Raw genomic sequence first — 19,683 nt, forward strand, 5'->3', positions numbered from 1 at the left:
TTGGTAACAATTGTTATTAGTGACATTATAGAATTCTTTCCTGTAAAGTATAAGGTTATAAGAGGTTCCAGTATATGAGCACCTCTTGTATTTCCATATTTTTTTACATTCTAATGTCTTACCTTCACTATGAATAATCTCTGTGAATTATATTAATACCAGTTTTCTTATTTTGATAGTGTACAATAGTTATACAAGATGATACCATTGGAGGAGGCTGAGAAAAGGGCATATTGGACCTCCTTGTACATTTGTTTTGCAATTCCTGTCAATCTGTAATTATTTAAAAATAAAATTAAAAAAAACAGGGGTAGGGAGCTTGACTGAAGTCAGAAGTATTAGGGCTGGAGATTGGGCCTATAATTCTGATTTTCTCCAATTAAATAGTCAAAACTAAGTTTAAAAAACGAAGCTGAAGAAAAACTGGATGATTCAACTCTCTCAGTTAAATTAATATCAATGGCTAGTCTTTTAATTCATCATCTCTTAACATTCAGGGGCTTCAGTCAAAATAAAAGTAGTTTTCCCCATGTTCTCCAAGTTATAAGCCAATAAAGTCTGGCAATGAAAAGGAATGAAGTCCCCTAAGACCTGATCAACTTCTCTGTTTTCCAGAGAAAAATAAAGGTATATTACCAAAGGTTCAATGTTTCTTTTTTCAGCCAATACTACCTAGCATCTTGCTCAAGAAATCACACATGATCTAAGGTATTCCCCAAACAGTAACAGAAACAATAAAATTCATATTACAGATTAAAAAGAGATTCTACAATTTTCAATTTATGTATCATGAGAATAATCTAAACTGCTTAAATTAAATAATTAACAATTATAATTCTTTTTGAGATTACATTTGATCAACTAAAATCCTGTGTAAGTCTTCACAAATCCCTTCACAAATCTGTTGCAGAACAGAGAAAACTTCTTTATTCAGAAAGGAGAATTTCATGACATATTGAAAGCAAGTATCTCCATAATATTTTAGACTTTCCTTATGCCAAAGGTAATAACCAGTCAAGAGGTTAGGTTATCTAACATTGAATAGCCTATTTGAAAACAGGTCTTACATACAGAATAGATTTTGTAGTGTTTGACTATGACTACACTTTATACACACAAAAAGTATCTTTGTTAAATAGTCTGTTTGTTATAGTCTGAGTGTCCTCCCAAAATTCATTGTGAAATCCTAACCCCCAATGTGATGGCATTAAGAGATGAGGCCTTTGGGAGGCAATGAAGTCATGAGGGTATAGCCTTCATGAGTGATATTAGGGCCCTTATTTGAAGAGGCAAGAAAGCTTTCTCTCTGGCTACTCTCCAACATAGGATACAATGAGAAGACAGCTATCTCCAAGAAACAAGCCCTCACCAGACACCAGATCTGCCTTGAAATAGGACTTCATGTCTTCCAGAACCCTGAGAAGCAAATGTTTGTGGTTTAAGCCACCGAGTATATGGTAATTTATTATAGCAGCCCAAACTAAGATAGTGTTGACATGGTATTAATGATTCTGCATTTTACTATTTCCTTAGCTCAGCAAGTTAAATTTCTGAAACCTCCTAACCAGAGTTAGAGCTACTATATCTTGCCAATTATGTTGCCAATCTGCATTTAGAGCTATTAACAAGCTCCCTGAAGAACTTCTTTTCCCCTTTAATAAGTTATGTATCTTCTATCTGGGAATAACTGGTACAGACACTAAAACGAGTAGTGACAACTTCAAGTGAAAAATTTAGGCCAAGAAACAGACTACCTAAGAATTGTAATTAAGGATAATTGCTTAACAAAGTATATCACCACTACTTTTAAACATGTAGGGGGTTCCTTCCTAAAATTTTGTCTGATTTATTCCCTAAACTTTAACCCCGGAATGAGCATGACACCAAATCAAGAATTCACAGAAGGAACTCAGTGTAAATTAGAAGCAATTATAAGTCAATCCACATTTTTATCAAGAAATCGGGGACACAACATTCAATAAAGCTTGATTCAGCGACAAACAGTCCTGAGTATGTACTATATGCCAAGTACTATTAGCTACTGGATATACAGTAGTGAACAACAACAACAAAAAATATGGTCCTTGACTTCAGAGAGCTTACTGTCTAGAGAGAAATACAGACCTTAGTAAGACATTAAATAAATAGAATTACAAGTTGTGGCTATTTCCTATTTGTATTGCATCTCTCTCAGGTTTTTAGGTGTATTCTGCTGAGAGAATATTGGGTTGTTTAATCATCAGAGACAACCAGTTGTAGCTGGGAGACATGAAGACATATAACAGTAGACAATTCTACAAACTTTATCATGAAAGCTTTTATGACATTTATTCCAAAAAGTACAAAATATTCATCCATACACGTATGTTGACACAATAACTTCCAATCATGGGGAATTCACCAGTGGTTTGTTTTCTTGCACTCTGCTTATGACAAAATCCATGATGGTGGAAAATACACATATATTCCAGATTTTCAAGTGAATTTTCTTATCCTAAACTCATTTTGAAAAACATCAGAGCTCTAGCATGCAAATATAATGTTACTTTAATTAAATGAGTCTTTGGAGAATAACAATTTATAATAAACTTCATCACTTGTATTTTAAGATCTGCATTGAATTTACATTCCAGTTAACCTTCTGTGTGAATTATTTCCAGGCACAGCTTCTGTTTGCTATAGTCCAGCTGAAAATATACACAGTATGGTGAACTTTAAAGGTATTACTCTGCTCCTCAGTTTTTACCTTCCCCTCACCCATTATAACATCCTGTCCTAGGACTCCTGAAGTACTCCAGCTCTCTTCATTCCCTCTCCCCCAAAGGAAAGTCAGTCGTTTATGTTGGTTAAACCCACTGACCTCTTCCTTTTTAAATTTAATTTTTTTTCCCTCCTACGACTTCAAAAGTGTTTCCTAAGAAACACTGGCATTTGAAACGTTTGTTTCTGCACGTTGTTCTACTAAAAAATGTATACTAAAAAGACCAGCAAAGTGCCCAGAGAAGTTTGTATCAGGGTTTCCTCCCCTATCTTACCAAGTTCAAACACACCCAATACCTCTATTCTTTGCTTCCGACTCCGAGTTACTACTTCACATATCCTTGCACATTTGAGGTGCTATTCGTTGTTATTTAAATATATTTTAAAATAATTTCCTCGTACAGTTTTCTGAAATTTTTAAACATGTTCTTTTGTGCCTTGTATTATTTGCCTCTGATCATGTTCCCGGTAAATATGGTATCCTTGGAATTCATTTCCTTTCTCAACAGAGTTACACTATTACATTACTATGTCAGGTGCCATGGGCCCCGCCCTCCAGAAGTTAATACTCTGCGGTCAAGTAGCTTCTTTAACTTTCTAAGATGAAATACCTAGGAAGTGGTGTCATCCCAGGATCCCTAAGTTCCTATCTGTTGCGGGCACTCTGTCAGAAAGGATGAATCAGGTTCATCTAACGATCCCCTTTCCTTTTCCACTCACCGTCCCTCTCCCTTTCCACTGAGACTCCTGAATGCCCGTCAGCCCTTGTCAGTCCTGGCCCCAAGACCCGGCCCTCAGACGGCAAGGGCCCCTGTCAGCGAATGCAGCTAGGGGTTCTCGACCCGCATAGAGCCGAGGCTCAGCTCTACGACCTGCTAAAGAGCGGAGCGTGCAAGGAATGCCCTGGAAAAGAAGACCGACACGAGAAGAAAAGAACGTTACTTTAACTCGGTTTCTACCCTGGACCCCCGACGTCTGAGGCTGCCCTGACAACCGGAGCAAACCAACTCGCCAACCCTTCCTTCTTCTTCCCAACCTGTCTACTTCTCTTTCGCTTCCTCCCCCTCTCTCCGGAGGCACGTGGTCCCTCCCGGCCTGCCCCCACTGCACCCCTCCTCTTCCCAACCCTTCAGGCCCCCGGTCCTCTCCTCCTAGCGTCACCCGCTTCCCCTTTCCGTTCGTTCTTTTCCGCCCCCGCTCTCCATTGCCCCTTCTGATTGGTCGAACGCACCGGAGCCTAGTTGGCCAATCGGCGAGCTGGGCTGGCGGCGATGGGCGTGGCCGCGGCGCCTCGGCCCTCAGATCGAGGCTGCCTCCCCCTCTCAGCCGGCAGCACATTCCGCCGCCGTTGCCGCCGCCCGGCCCCGCAGTTGTCTTTGCCGGAGCTGCCGTCGCTCCGGGGTTAGGGCGGGAGGGGAGAGGAGGAGAACGCCGCGCCGGAGGCCAGTGAGAGGAGGAAGGAAGCGGCGGAGCGGCGGGCATAGCAGCTGAGGCGGCGGCCCGGTTCCTGGGAGTGTCGGTGCGGCGCGGTGGTTGGGGCGGATCCCGCGGGGCCCGGGCGGGGGAAGGAGTCACCGGCCCGGCCATGGCGGACAACGAGAAACTGGACAACCAACGGCTCAAGAATTTCAAGAACAAAGGCCGCGACTTGGAGGTAAACTCAGGGGCGCCGGAGGGGTGGGGGCTGTGGGCCTCGGGCCGGTCTCCGCCGGGACCCTGAGTGTGGGGAGTAGGGGCGGGAGCCGCCGCCGGCCGCGGGGGAATGGCGCTGGGGGCCGGCCCGTCCGTGACGCCTGTGCTAACGCGCCGGGAAGTTTGTGTCGGGCCTGCTCCGCCTCCGCCGGGGAGCGAGGTGCCCGGGTACAGCCGGCGCGGCCTAGGCCTGCCCCGCGGAGCCGGCCCGACGCGGGTGCGAGGGGCTGGGCCGCGCAGCGGGGAGGCCGGGCCCGGCGAGTCCAGAGGAGGCGGGCGTGCGCGGCCGCCTCTGCCCCGGCCGGGCCGGCCCCCTCCCCGGCAGCGGCAGAGATTCCGGCTCTCGCTCGGCCACCGACGACTGGCGCCGCGGGAAGGAGGGCGGTGGGGGCTGGGGGTGCGACTGTGCGGCGACCGACTGGGGCACGGAACTTCCTCAGCGAGGCCTGAGGCGTCTCCACTTAAAGGCATTTTTTCTGGTCTTCCCGACTCCCACTTTACCCCTGCCTCCCCCCAATATCCAAACTACAGGAGTCAACTTCTCCGTTGAAAAAAACACCCCCCGGCGTGAGAGGCCATCCTGGTGATGCTAACAGTGCCTTCCAGCGGCCTGTGTTTTACTGTGGATATAGCTGATTCAAGATGTGGCTCACGGTGTGCCCTCTTCCAGGCAAAGGATACCCCTTATTTCAGCTTGTCCTCAAATCTCTTTACCCCCTCCTGAGAGGAGACCACCAGCTGCATTCTTACATATAAAGTCCAAAGGGTTATACAAAGCTGTCATCCTCTAGTCTACAGTATCCTTTCCCTCCACCTGCTGGTGGTGGTAGTGGGGGATGGGGTGGGCTATGGAATGGCACTATAACGTTTTATTATTTAAAAAGAAAAAAAAAAGCTTCATTGTCTTAGATTCAGCTGCTCCCGAGGTTCTCAGTCTACATAAAAGTGTATGTGTTACACAAACACACATACCCACACACATCCCACTGAGATTTTTGATAGAAGACTTCTCTTCAGTTTTTCAGGGTTTAGGTAAATAAGTGTTTTTTTTGTTTTTTTTTAATACTTCATTCTACATCTGAATCGGGAGTTTAGCTTTTAAGAGAGAGTGGTCAAGTAGTATTTTTTATGTTGTGCCTGTGTACATTTTTATAATTAAATCTTCAAATTCCCATGGCCTGTTTCTGAACTGGAGCATTTGCTTGACTGAGGTATTTTGGGGGCTTTTCACAAAGCTATTTAATCTCTAAGGTAGTTTGTTGATGTCTTAATGGGTTTCATAGTTTGAGGGACTATTAAGTGTCTGGGGGTGTGGCTTTTAGTTTTGTGATTGTTTTAAGATTAACATGAGATGTGTTATTCTTGTGATCCTTTTTTAATACAAAAATTTAACATCTTTATTGAGGTAATTCACATGCCATAAAAATCAGCTTTTTAAATGTACAGTTTATGATTTTCAATAAATTTATCTAGTTGTGCAACAGTATTGACGAATTTTTTTGCTAATATGAATAGTTACTTGGAATGATTAAAAAGCCCACAAAACTTAAAAACTGATGAGTACCACAAAGTAACAAAATCCACAAAATAGCAATTAGGTGCTTGACAAATCCCTATAATCACCCCCCTCCACATTTTTGGCTTCATTTTTCTAACAGCTTCATTGAGGTGTAATTCACATACCATACAATTCACCCATTTAAAGAAGCTTCACGTGTATTCACATAATTGTGTAACCAACACCACAGTCAATCTTTGAACATTTTCACCACCCCAAAAGGAATCCTGTACTCATGAGCAATCACTCTCCATTTCCCAACTACCCCAGCCCTAGGCAGCCACTTTCTGGCTTGTTAGATTTGCCGATTCTGGACATTTCATATAAATGGAATTATATGATTTGTGGTCTTTTGTGACTGACTTCTTTCAAGTAGTGTAATGTTTTCAAGGTTCATTTATGTTGTAACAAGAATGTATCAGTGCTTCATTCCTTCTTAGAGCTGAATGATATTCCAGCATATGCATTTACCGCATTTTGTTTATCCGTTCATCAGTTCATTGACGTTTGCGTTGTTTTCACTTTTTAGCTATTACACATAATGTTGGTATGAACATTCATGTGTGCTTTTTGTGTGGATGTATGTTTTCATTTCTCTTGGTTATATATCTAGGAGTGGAATTGTTGGATCATATAGAAATTTTATGTTTAACCTTTTGTGAGATTGCCATACTATTTTCTGAAGTTGTCCTTATTGTTAAAATTGATGTTTCACCTTACTTTGTATCTTTACCATTTTAGTCGAAATTAGATTAAGTGCTGAGTCTGTATTAGAAGACTATTATGTGACTTTTTAAAAATACCTATATATAGACATGGCAGATTTTTTTTTTTCTTTTGAGAAGTTCATAGTGCCTTATGGGCATCCTCTGGTGACTTTGGTATCCCTGTATGTACGTTAGAAATAGGAATATTTTCTTTTCCATCTAAGGAAATGATAGAAGACTCTAATGGAAAAGTCATACTTTCTCTTCACTGTGACTTACTTAATGTCACATATACTTGTAATGATATAGAAATATCTTTTATTATCCTTAGAGAACACTATAATAGTCTATTTTGTGTATTTGTTAATCACATGTATGCCTGTATTTCTCAAAACACTTGTGGGCATTTTATCCCCCTCCAGATATGGTTACTATGTTGTGTTATGTACATAATGTATGTAGAATACAACAAATTCTAAGGAAATAATTGCTTTTTGGTTTAGGTCTAAAGATGACATCTGTTCATTGGTAGGTCTTTGGAAAGAAGTATGGACCAGTGCTGTCCAATAAATTTTATTTAATCCAATATATCCAAAATACCCTTGCAACATCTAATACATGTAAAAAAAATTAATGAGGTATTTCTCTCATACTGTTTTCAAAATTCAGTTTATATTTTACAGTTACAGCGTATCTCCATTCGGACTAGCTGCATTTCAAGTGCTTAACGGCCACATGTCCACCTTACTGGACAGCATTATATAGAGAGTATAGCATACAGAGTGAGAAAATTGTAGGTTTTTGTTTTGGTTCGATCTAACAGTTTGTTTGATTAGAAATGATGAAGAGTACAAAGTCCTAGATTTTCGTTTAATCTGATCTCTAACTTTGTGTGTGACCTAGGGAGAAATCAGTCTTATGGTTCTTTCATCTGTAAAACTAGAGGTACTTGACATCTGCTTCATGAGTGTTGTAAAGATTAATAGGTTAATGTTAGGAAGATGCCTGGCAGTTCTCAGAGCGTTTTATCACCTTCAGCTTTTCTGTTTGAGGGGTGGGGGTGGAGATTTAATAGGATTCAGTATAATTGAGTCTCTTCCTTCCATATTTGCAGTTGGCTCTTTTTTCTCTATGTGCATGTATAAATTAAGTTATATTGAACAATTAATGGGAAAAGGTTTTAATACAGAGACATGTAGTTGCTCATGGAAGGGCAGTTTGGGCATGGGGAGTTACTGATCCTTCTAAAGTCCTAAGTTTTAGAGTTGAAACTGATTCTTAGCTTTCAATCTGATATTCATTACTACTTTTCAGTCTACCATTCTGGCTCCTCCAAAATACGGTCACGCTAACTTTCTTGAAAGACAGAAGCATCAAAGAAGGCATATGTGAATATCCATCTAAAATAATTTTTAGGAACTGTCAAATAATATCCGTCAATGCGTGGCTTCTTCCCTTCAGTGTGGTAGAGGATCTCCAGTATTAGTTGAGAAGAGTAACCATAGATAGAGGGTACACAGTGCAACACAGGAAATGGGTAGTAACAAAACTTCAAATAAAAAATTTTCCAGGATAAAGCAAATCGTACTCATCCAATTTATGTTTTTAAAGTAGAGGGAAATTCTCTTGTAGACTTTCTAATAAACCTGCATAGTTTTTGTGGAAATTCTGAGAATATCCAGAGTCACATAGAGTGTAAGATATGTTAGAAAAATAATTGTATCTTATAAAAACATAATTTCAAGAAAACAACCCTAAATATAAAAGAATATTAAAATGCTACATAACTAGAAACTTGTGGTTGTTCACCCAACATGTAATATGAAGTCAGTTTGAACGCTTCTTAAAAAGTTGTTTGGTTGGCAAAAGTTTAATAAATTGATCAGCTGTTTTGTTGTTTTGAAATAGCCTTGGTGATTTGTTAAAGTGTACGGAGTGAAAGGCATTGTTAAGCTATTAAGTCTTGTTAACTTTTAGAGACTGACCTTTCTCATCACAAATCTTGGAACATATTTACTATACTTAAAATAACTACTGTCTAATTTTTCATATAATAGTCCAACCATGTGACAATATGAAATATCTGATAGAAATACAGTTAGGAATTAAATTATTGTTGTGCTTCCTGCCAGCTTTCCTTGTTTACAAGGCAACAAATTTCAGAATTGCTTCATTTATAGTTTTCTTAGAAATATCAAGATGTCCTTGTTTTTCATAGTCATTAGTATGTCAAATAAGTATACAAGATTGGAAAGAATTGTAGGAATGATACAGATTTAAAAGAATGAAACTACTTTAGAAAAAATGCATAGGTCGTTTTTAAACATTGATTCCTAATACCTGATAGTTGGTTGTGGGTCCTTAAAATGTTTTCTGGAGCAGCATTCTTCTATTTGAAACCTATAATAATGAAATGAGATCACGTCATTAAATTTAACCTTGATTGCTGATTTTGGTACTCCCTGGTTTAGTTTTGGAAAAGAGGAGAGGAGTATAATTGAAGGGAACTTCTTGAGCACCTATTGTATATGCTTTTAACTGAATTCTCATTTCTTGCAATCTTATAGATGGGAATTATTGAGTTCATTTTAAGGAAGAAGAAACTCTTCTGACTTATTAGGATAACATTCAAGGGAATGATTTTAACTCAAGTGTGTCAAAGTAGAGTCTATACTTTTTGTACTCTACCACACTTCTTCCCATTGACTTCTCTCAGACTTAATGCAAGTCTCAAATTTGATTAAAAGATCTTATGTGAAAGCACCTAGCATAGTCCATAGTCCATAAGGTAAAAAAGGTATTCAGCAAGTGTTTTCATTTTCTCCCAGATTGGTTTTTGGAAATTGTGTATCATTTTGTGGACATTAAACACTAGGGAACACAATCCATTTTCTGTCCTTTCCATTTAGATTTGGTAAAAGACAGGGTTAGGGGAGAGTCACTTTTTCCATAGTTAACGTGAGAGCAATCTTGATGTTGGCACCTTCAAAATAAGAAAAATACTATATATGTTTGTAATGGCCTTAGTCGGAAGTTTTCAAAGGTTTGGGGTTCAAGACCTGTTTACACTGTTAAAAATTAAGGACCCTGGGAGAGCTTTTGTTTGTGGGTTTCTATCAATAATTTACCGTTTTAGAAATTAAAATTAAGAATTTTAAAAAATATTCTTCATATGAAAGTAATGTATTTTACATAAATATAAAATTTTAATGAAAAATAATTCACTTTGCAAACCCAAAAATATTTAGTGAGAAGAGTGGTCCTGTTTAACATTTTTTTCAAGACTGTTTAATGTTTGGCTTAAGAGAAGACAGCTGAATTCTCATATCTATTTATGAATTCAGTCTTTTCTGATGTACTGTTTTAGTTGAAGTATATGAAGAATAGCCCACTTTCACACAGATAAGCAGTTGAAAAAGGGGGGAGGTATGTTTTAATAGCCTTTTCAGGATAATTATGGGAGATTATTATTTGATACTACACCATAAGTCCACAGTGGTAGTTTTTAAAAGATTAGTTGCAATATAGAATCTAAGCCACATCAGCAAATTTTTCTTACACTGTTAAATTAAAATCCATTGGTCTGTCTTGCACTTCAAATGTATCTTTTACCCATGTCTGATTTTGTAACATTATGTATTGGGTCATTTGGAAAACATTATGTCACTGTGTTATGCAGATCTTCCAAATAAATGCTGACCCATTTTATTATACAATGAAAAAAACTCAATGTCACCACACAGTTCAGAAAAAATCTTTAAGTACTGGGAATCTGGCAGGCTCACAGTGGTGGACACAAGTTTTCTAAAATTCTAATTTTCACTTGAAAGCTCACATTTTATCATTAGCAGTAAATGCTTTAAATTGTTTTCCTTGAAGCCGTAGGCTCACTTTGCTCATTTTTGTGAAAACATCTGCCAGACACTAAGTCTGAATAACCATAATTTGTCTGTCAGTCGTTGTTTCAAGTAAAAGTGGTGTTCCATGAAAAAAGTGGCCAGGTCAATTCTCAACTCAATTGCACAAGTACTTTTTCCTTGAGACAGCCATCGTACTATAGAAGTTGCTATGGTGTGGAAGTGGTTTGTGTATAATCTCCATTTTATCACACAATTGAAAAGACCGGTATTTAATAAAATAATCAGTTTTTACTGTTTCATCAAGGATATTCGTAAGTGAGCTGGCTTTTTTTTTTTGTTTAACTGTGAACTACAATGAGTACTATTACAGCCTGATACCATTGCCTTAATTTATGGCAAAGCGCAGTAATCTTAACCTCATGGCATTAATTCAAATGTTAACATAATAAAAACGTATTAGTGGTAGTATTAGGAAAATAGTTTTGACCTTGTGGACTCTGTAAAGGTCTCAGTGCCCACACAGGGGTCTGTGGACCATACTTTGAGAACCACTGTATTAATTTCTTATCATTGTTTGTGTTACAGATGACTTGGCACTTTTAATTAATACAGGCTCTTAAAAGGCTTTATAGTATAGGGGTTAAAAGAACATGGACCATGTAGTCACTTAGACCTAGATTTGAATTCTGATTCCTCCGTTTAATAACTATAGAAGTTAACTTAATCTTTCTAAGCTATTAAAATGCTTAACAGTGCCTAGCATAAAGTACATGCAGAGTGAATGGAAGCTCTTAACTATTTCACCCAACTTACTTCATGCATGATATCCAAGTAAACCCCTATGATCCATGTCAGAATAACATTTTGCTTGAATTCCTTTTGTACTACTGTGTGCCATAACCCAAATCACATCACACAAACTGGGGAAGGCTTCCTATTCCCCTTCTTAACAGTCAATTGGAAGCCTACTTTCTCCCACATACTTCAGCCAAATTGTCACAAAATTACTAGTTTCTGACTTCATTTCTCTAATCCTTTATTATAAGTAGGTTAGTAAATGCTTTATGTAGATTTTGTAACTGTTTTCTCACAAAATTGTAAATTTGACCAGAAAGCAGCTCTACCTCTAATTCACACTACTTAGTACCCATAATGAAAATGATTTAAGGTTGTTGACATTTGCTGGTACTACAAGATTAGCTTGATTATTAAAAATGCTACAAACTTTTTTCTATTACTATTAATATTTATTCACTATCAGAACAAAATTTGATCACCTGTCATTTTTACCCTAAATTTAATTTATATTAAACTTAATATAATTACATTTTAAGTATTGTATTTTGGCAAACCGGGAATTTCATTACATTTTTATTAAGAAAATTTAGAATCCTAAGATAATATAGTGTTTGTTAATTTGGTGATGGACATATTTTCTAATACTAGAAAGCAAATCATATTCTATCTCAGTGTCCTGTTCTTTAATGAAAACTTTAGTTATCTGGTACTCTTAATACTTGTTTTAGTTTTCATGATATGCCTTTGTGGTTCCTTGAAGTAGTTGTTACATAAATTTGTTTAATTTAGTAGTTGTATTCTGAAAGACCTACATTAAGTGGTCTCTGATTGGTTGTATCAAATGTCCCTATCTTGTTTGCAGCCCATCCTGCCTCTTTACACTGGTCCTCTTTAGCTACTTTCAGCTGTCCAGAAAAATAAGCAAAGTAATAGTCTTAAGATTTTTAAATAATTGTTACATGACTCCTGGTTCTTTAGTAGGTCTTTAGAATAGTGGTTTAAATCTTTTTTCAATAATGTTGATATTGAAAGTTAAGTCTGATAGCTTTAGGCTGAAAGAGCTGATTTTTATATTATGTAGTTATGTTTTAGGGAACAGAAACCCAGCTCAAATTAGTTTAAGCATAATGGGGGAATCTGGCTCTCATAACCAAGTAAGTCCAGGGTCACAGCTGGCATTAATTATGAGTACTAGTGAAAGTCTAGGGAGGGCTTTTTGATTGGCCATTGTTTGATTGCAGGCTTATACCTGAACTAATCACTGTGGATAGAGGAATATGGTTCTGTGATTGGCCAGTGCAAGGTTATCTGGTTGTGTTGGGGGTGGGAGGGTGTTGGTACCTCCACTTAAACCACAGGTTTGCCACAAGAATGAGGGGTCTGTTACAGTAAGAAAAAAGGAAGAAAACGCCTATTGAAGATAAAATTATAAAGTACCACTATCCAATACAGATATAGATGATTGGTTCCTTGTTTCACTTTTGAATGTTATGCAGAGGTACATGTGCATTGTATTACAAGTATATCTGTAGAATTGGGTTCATTGCTGATCAGCTGTTTCATCAAACATCTTGCATCAGGGTATTTGTTCACATTTTTTCCTCTTAATATCTTGAATAATTTTCCCAATTTCCTCTGTTCTCCAGCTTTAAAACAATAACAGTATAGGTTGAGCACCCCAAGTCCAAAAATCCGAAATCCAAAATGTTCCAGAATCTGAAATTTGAGCACCAGCAATGACTTTCAAGGGAAATGCCTATTGGAGCATGTCAGATTTTAGATTAGGGATGCTCGATAATATAATACAAATATTCTAAAATCTGAAAAAATGTGAGAGATTTCTGGTCCCACCCATTTCAAATAATAGAAATCAACAAGTATTATCTTTATTGATGAAAAGCTTAATTAAGACCAATAACAAATAAAAATATGTTCAACATCATTAGTCATTAGGAAAATGTAGATCAAAACCATAAGATACCACTTAATACCCACTGGAATGGCAATATGTAAAAAGACAGTAACAAATGTTGGTGAGGATGTGGAGAAAATAGAACCTTCACACATGGCTGATGGGAATGTAAAATTTTGCAGCCACTTCGGAATGTAACTTGGCAGTTACTGAAAGAGTAAAATATTAACACATTGACTGCCACACTAGAAAAAAATGTTTTTTCCATGGGGCCATGGTGTTTTATTACAAAAATAGAATAAAAACTTCAAAAATAAAACAATCCTTTCTAATTTAATGAAAAACAAAATTTAATTGACTTCTATTCATTTAATCCGTGTTTTTAGAATTAATTTGTCAATATTAATTGTAACAATAAGAACATTAGCAAGTAAGATTTTCATGAACCAATCAGGGTTTTGCCCAGGTTTTGCTTCACAAGGCCCCAGGCTCAAAACTACTGTTATTTAAATACAGCTCACTTAACAGTTAATGTGTTAAATAGTTAACATGTGACCCAGCAGTTCCACTCCTAGATATAAACCCAGGAGAATTTAAAACATGTGTCTGCACAAAAACTTGTGTTTGTGCACCTGAATGTTCACAGCAGCATTATCCATAATAGCCAAAACAAGGAAACAACCCAAATATCCATCAACTGATGAATGGATAAACAAAGTGTGGTATGTCCATACAATGGAGTATTGTTCTGCCATAAAAAGGAATGAAATACAGTAGTCCCATCCCCCGTCCCTCATATCTGCAGTTTCAGTTACCTGCAGTCAACTGTGGTAGAAAAATAGATGAGTACAGTACGATAAGATATTTTGAGAGAAAGAGAAAGGCACATTTATATGACTTTTATTATAGTATATTGTTATATTATTCTACATTATTATTAGTTATTGTTGCTAATCTCTTACTGTGCCTAATTTGTAAATTAAACTTCATAAGTATGTATATGTAGGAAAAAACAACAATATGGATGAATCCTGCAAACAGGCTACCTGAAAGAAGCTAGTTACAAAAGATCATATGTTCTATTATATAGTTCCATTTAATGTGAGAAGATACAGCAAAAAACTGGTTTTCCTACTCTGCTCTTATAGTCACTCTTATAGTCACTCTTTGTGTGGGGTTTTTCCACTCACCAGACAAGCAATCAATTCTGTAGCAGACACCAGCTGAGTGTCCACTAATTCAATTTAATTCTGACACTGTCTACCTGAAGATAATGTCAAATCACAGGTTCAGAGCTCAGTGTTTCAGAAGGCTGTCCCCCACTTCAGATGCAGATTCAAGTGTAGATTGTGGCCTATGCTTCCTACCAACTGGCTATAAGCGTTCCCACGACCCCTTCCTCAAGTTCAATTTATTTGCAGAGCAGCTCACAGAACTCAGGGAAATGCTTTACTTAAATTTACTGGTTTATTATACAGGATTACAAAGGATGCAGGTGAACAGCCAGATATGGTATGTAGGAAGGGGTACAGAGTTTCCATGCATACTCTGGGCATGCCACCCTCCAGGTACCTCTAACGTGTTCAGCTATCTGCAAGTTCTCAGAATCCAGACTGTGTGGGTTTTTATGGAAGCTTCCATTACGTAGGCATGATAGGTTAAATTATTGACCATTAGTGATCATCCTAATCTTCAGCTCCTTTCTCCTCCCTGGAGGTTTGGGGGGTGGAGGGTAGGGCTGGAAGTCCCAACCGTGTAATAATACCTCAGTCTTTCCATTGACTGGCCCTCATCCTGACCCCCAGTGAACTCATTAGCATACTAATGAGACACCCTTATCACTCCCTAGATTTCTAGGATTTTAGGAGCTATATGTCTGGAGATGGGATGAAGACCAAATAAGTATTTCACAATTATCACCATATGAAATGTCCAGGATAGGCAAATCCATAGAGACAGAAAATAAATTGTGGTTGCCAGGGATTGGGACAAAGGGAAAATGGGGAATGACTGCTGATGGGTATGGCACTGCTTTTTGTGGTAATGACAGTCATCTGGAGTTAGGTAGTGATGATCAGCGCACAACTTTGTGAATGCACTAGAAGCTACTGAATTGTATACTTTAAACGGATGAACTGTATGGTATGTAAATTATATTTCAATAAAGCTGTAATGTTAAAAACAACAAAGAAGGCTTAAGAGAAATGAGTGGGGGGCTGTGACAACTTCCCACTGCTTAGGGGGTCACAGTTGAATTCTAAGCAGTTCTTTTCCACTGACTTCCCATTGTGCCTTTCCCTATATTGAATTCATTGGCTCAGCAAATATTTATTCAGCATCTGTCTATTGTAAGTAGTCAGGATAGAGCAAAGAATAACACAGGCTAAATTCCTATTCTCATGAAGTTTACATTCTAGCAAGTGAAGATCTCTCAGATCCCTGGGCTTAAGGTGATTCTGTGGGGATACTCAGCCACCATGACCTAGGGTCATAGTAAATTTCTTATGTTTCTTTACTAAACTCAGATTTATAATGAATAATATACCTTAAATTTGAAGAAATTTGAAGAAAAAGGAAATCCTAAATGTTTTGTGTCTGAGAACTCTTCTCATGAGATTTGTGGAAAAGCTTGATTTTTAGAATAGAAGGACCTAAGATTGCACCTTATAAGCTGTTTGCCATTAGGAAAGTTTAATAATTTTTTCCAGCCTCAATTTCTGCATTAAAATTCCACCTTAGTGGGTTCTTGTTTTGAATTAGGATTTTAAGAATGCTAGGGGCTGGGCATAGTGGCTCATGCCTGTAATCCTAATACTTTCAGAGGCGGAGGCGGGAGGATCACTGGAGCCTAGGACTTCGAGACCAGCCTGGGCAACATAGCAAGACCCCGACTCTACAAGACTGAGGTGGAAGGATTGAACCCTATCATTCGAGGCTTCAGGAAGCTGTGATCACACCACTGCACTCAGGCCTGAGTAACAGAGCAAGACCCTGCCTCTAAATGAATGAATGAATGAATGCAAGGAACACACCCTTATTCAGATAGGTCAAGTAGTATAAGATGTTAGGAAAGTTAAGGGACCAGTTCTCACATTACCCAGGGTACTTCAGGTAGGATTATCTTGGTGATAGGCATTCATGGATCTCCCCAGTACTGCTCTGCCAGCTGCTAAGCCAGATACTAAGTTTTATTTTTTCTATTATCTCTTAGTCTTTTTTTTTTTGTCTTTGTGTTAAATTACTAAGAGACACTCTGACTGAGCTTAATAAGCTTTGCCCAAGCTGGAGCAGATGGTTTTTACTGGTGGCCTGCTTAAGGATTGGCTTTTCCTGAGACAGGTGCTTTCCTCCTAATTCCCACCTCTAGTCTGCTGTGGTTTGGGGAATGTGAGAGTATCACATGATAAAGAGCATCCTTTGACTGCTTCTTCAGGTGCATCCCTGGAAAGAGCAGTTTCTTTTAGACAAGGCTGTAAGTATGACCTTATTTAGTTAATATAACTTCCATTCTTACTTTAACTTTCTACTCTTACAATCTAGGGCAAATCTTTATTGTCTCATCTCCAAAGTGATTACCTTGTTTCTGCTATTGTCTCTCTCCACTTCATAAAATAATCAGTGTGGTTCTTTTAAAAAATAAAGTAAATCAAATCACCCTTGTCCTCTGCTTCAGTAGCTTCCCACCACATTTAGGTTTCACACTCCTTACAGAGACCTACAAGGCCTTGCCAAATTTGGTTCCTGTCTGTCTGCTTTTACCTCTCTCAGTTCACTATTTGCCTTAGTTACTATACTTTTGTTCATTTCCTTTTAATTCTAATGCTCTAACACATTAGTGGCCCTCTCCTTTTCAGGTCCTTCACACATGCTGATCTCTCAGAATGCCTTCCCCAGGCCTCTTGTCTCCATTACCTTTCTTTCACCTGCATGGTTATTTCTCATCCTTTGAATCTCAACTTCAGTGTCATTTAGTCAGAGGCCATCCCTGAACAGTTAAAAGTTAAACCTTCCTGTTGCTTTCCTTAAAAACACTGATGATATTTTGTGTATTTACTCAATGTTAGTTTCTCCCATCAGACTATAAGCTCCCTGAAGATTAAGGACCTTGTCTGTTTTGTACACCACTATATTCTTAATTCTTATCACAGGGCCTGGCGTATAGTTAGCAGTTAAGTAAATATTTGAGGGAACTAAATAAAATTTTTTTAAAAAGAAAAAATGAAAACAAGAGTGTACTCAGATTAGAATTAGTGACTAAATCAGAATTTTTAAGTCAGGTTTATTTTTTTCTCTTGATTGTTAGATGTAGTGCCTGATAATTTTAAAAATTTTTTAGAAAAATATAAAAGTAAAATAATCTTCCATATTCTCACTATTGTTAATCTTCTGGAATGTTTCCTTTTTCTTGTATACATTTTTCAAACATTTGAACAATTTGGGTTCTCACGAGAGTAACTCAGAATACAGCAAACTTTCTCAACCTTAGCACTATTGATGTTTGGGGCCAGATAATTTGTTGAAGTGGGGCTGTCCTGTGTAGTGTAGGATGTTTGGCAGCATCTGTGGCCTCTACCTACTAGATGTCAGTAGCATATTCCCTTCTTATCCCCCAGTTGTGACAGCCAGAATAGTCTCCAGAAATCACCAAATGTCCCCTGAGTGGCAAAATCACCCCAGGTAAGAACCGCTAAAATGCAGTTGCTTTAGTAAACTTCCCAAAACACCATTGCTATTTTCACTTTTCAATTCAGAAACCCTGAGTGATTTCCTAGTATCTCTAAAAGGCATTCAAGATTTCTTAATTAGCTGGGCATTTCAGGCTTTCAGTGCAGTTTAGCCAGACATTCAAGTGTTTGTTGGATAAACACTAGTGAAGATATAAACATGAAATTACTTGATCAAATTAATTCTTACCTTTGTAGTTTGTGACTCCCTCATCCGTATAACGTCATCTGTGATTCAGGCAAGTGAACCCATCTCACATGTAGCATTCAGTTCTGCTTTTTATTATTATTAATTAATTAATTAATTTATTTTGAGACAGAGTCTCACTCTGTTACCTGGGCTAGAGTGCCATGGCATTAGCCTAGCTCACAGCAACCTCAAACTCCTGGGCTCGAGCAATCCTACTGCCTCAGCCTCCCCAGTAGCTGAGACTACAGGCATGCGCCACCAGGCCCAGCTAATTCTTTCTATATAGTTTTAGTTGTCCATCTAATTTCTTTCAATTTTTTTTTTTTTAGTAGAGACGGGGTCTCATTCTGCTCAGGCTGGTCTTGAACTCCTGAGCTCAAACGATCTGCCTGCCTCGGCCTCCCAGAGTGCTAGGATTATAGGCGTGAGCCACTGCGCCCGGCCTGCCCTTTTTTTTTTAATCATTGCTTTTGTTGGGTCCCTCCTGAAAACATCTTCTAGTCTTACCTTTCCATTTCTTATCTAATCCCAGCACTATGGGAAGTGAGGTGGGAGGATCGCTTGAGACCATTAGAAACCAGCCTAAGCACCATATCAAGACCCCATCTCTACAAAATACTTTTTAAAAAGTAGCAATTGTGGTGGCACACACCTGTAATCCTGGCTACTTGGGAGGCTGAGGTGGGAGCATGGCTTGAGCCCAGGAATTAGAGTATAGTGAGCTATGATCAGGCCACTGCACTCCAGCCTGGGCAACAGAGGGAGACCCTATCTCAGAAAGAAAGAAAGAAAGAAAGAAAGAAAGAAAGAAAGAAAGAAAGAAAGAAAGAAAGAAAGAGAGGGGGAGGGGGAGGGGAAAAGGAAAAGGGAAGAGGAGAGGAAAGGAAAGGGAAAGAAAAGGGAAAGGAAGTCCTAAAATTCATAAGGCATACCACAAAGCACTGTGATTAATAACCAAAACAATCTTGAGAAAGAACAAGGCTGGAAGTGGCACACTTCTGACTGCAAAACACATTACAAAGCTACTGTAATCAAATCAGCATGGTACTAGCATAAAGACAGACATATAGACCAATGGAACAGAACAGACAGCCCAAAACAAACCCCTATATATATGGTCAAAATCTTCGGCAAAGTTATCAAGACTACGCATTGGGGAAAGGATAGTCTCCTTAGCAAATGGTGCTAGGAGAGCTTGATATTCATGTGCAAGAGAATGAAGTTGGACCCTTATTTACAAAAATTAACTCAAAATGGATAAAAGACATAAGATCTGAAACTATAAAACTGGAAAGAAATGGGGAAAGTTTCGTAACATTGGTCTTGGCAATGATTTCTTGGATATGACACTAAAAGCACGCTATAAAAGCAAAAATAGACAAGTGTGACTACATCAAACTGAAAAGCTATGCAGCAAAGGAAGCAATCAACAGATTGAAAAGGCAGCCTGCAGAATGGGAGAAAATATTTGCAAATGATATA

The 19,683-nt window shown here is 38.4% G+C and overlaps 1 protein-coding gene across 1 annotated transcript in view; it reads left to right on the forward strand.

Annotated features, from left to right (window-relative positions):
• The first annotated feature begins 4,070 nt into the window (after positions 1-4,070).
• The window catches only part of KPNA4 (karyopherin subunit alpha 4), a 59,011-nt gene continuing 43,398 nt past the window's right edge, over positions 4,071-19,683 (forward strand). Inside the window, exon 1 of the mRNA XM_069472994.1 lies at positions 4,071-4,414. Coding sequence (XP_069329095.1) covers positions 4,346-4,414 — 69 coding nt within the window. The 5' untranslated portion in view covers positions 4,071-4,345. The remainder of the gene's footprint in view (positions 4,415-19,683) is intronic.

Source organism: Eulemur rufifrons, chromosome 7, assembly GCF_041146395.1.
Source record: "Eulemur rufifrons isolate Redbay chromosome 7, OSU_ERuf_1, whole genome shotgun sequence".
In the NCBI taxonomy this organism is placed as follows: Eukaryota; Metazoa; Chordata; class Mammalia; order Primates; family Lemuridae; genus Eulemur; species Eulemur rufifrons.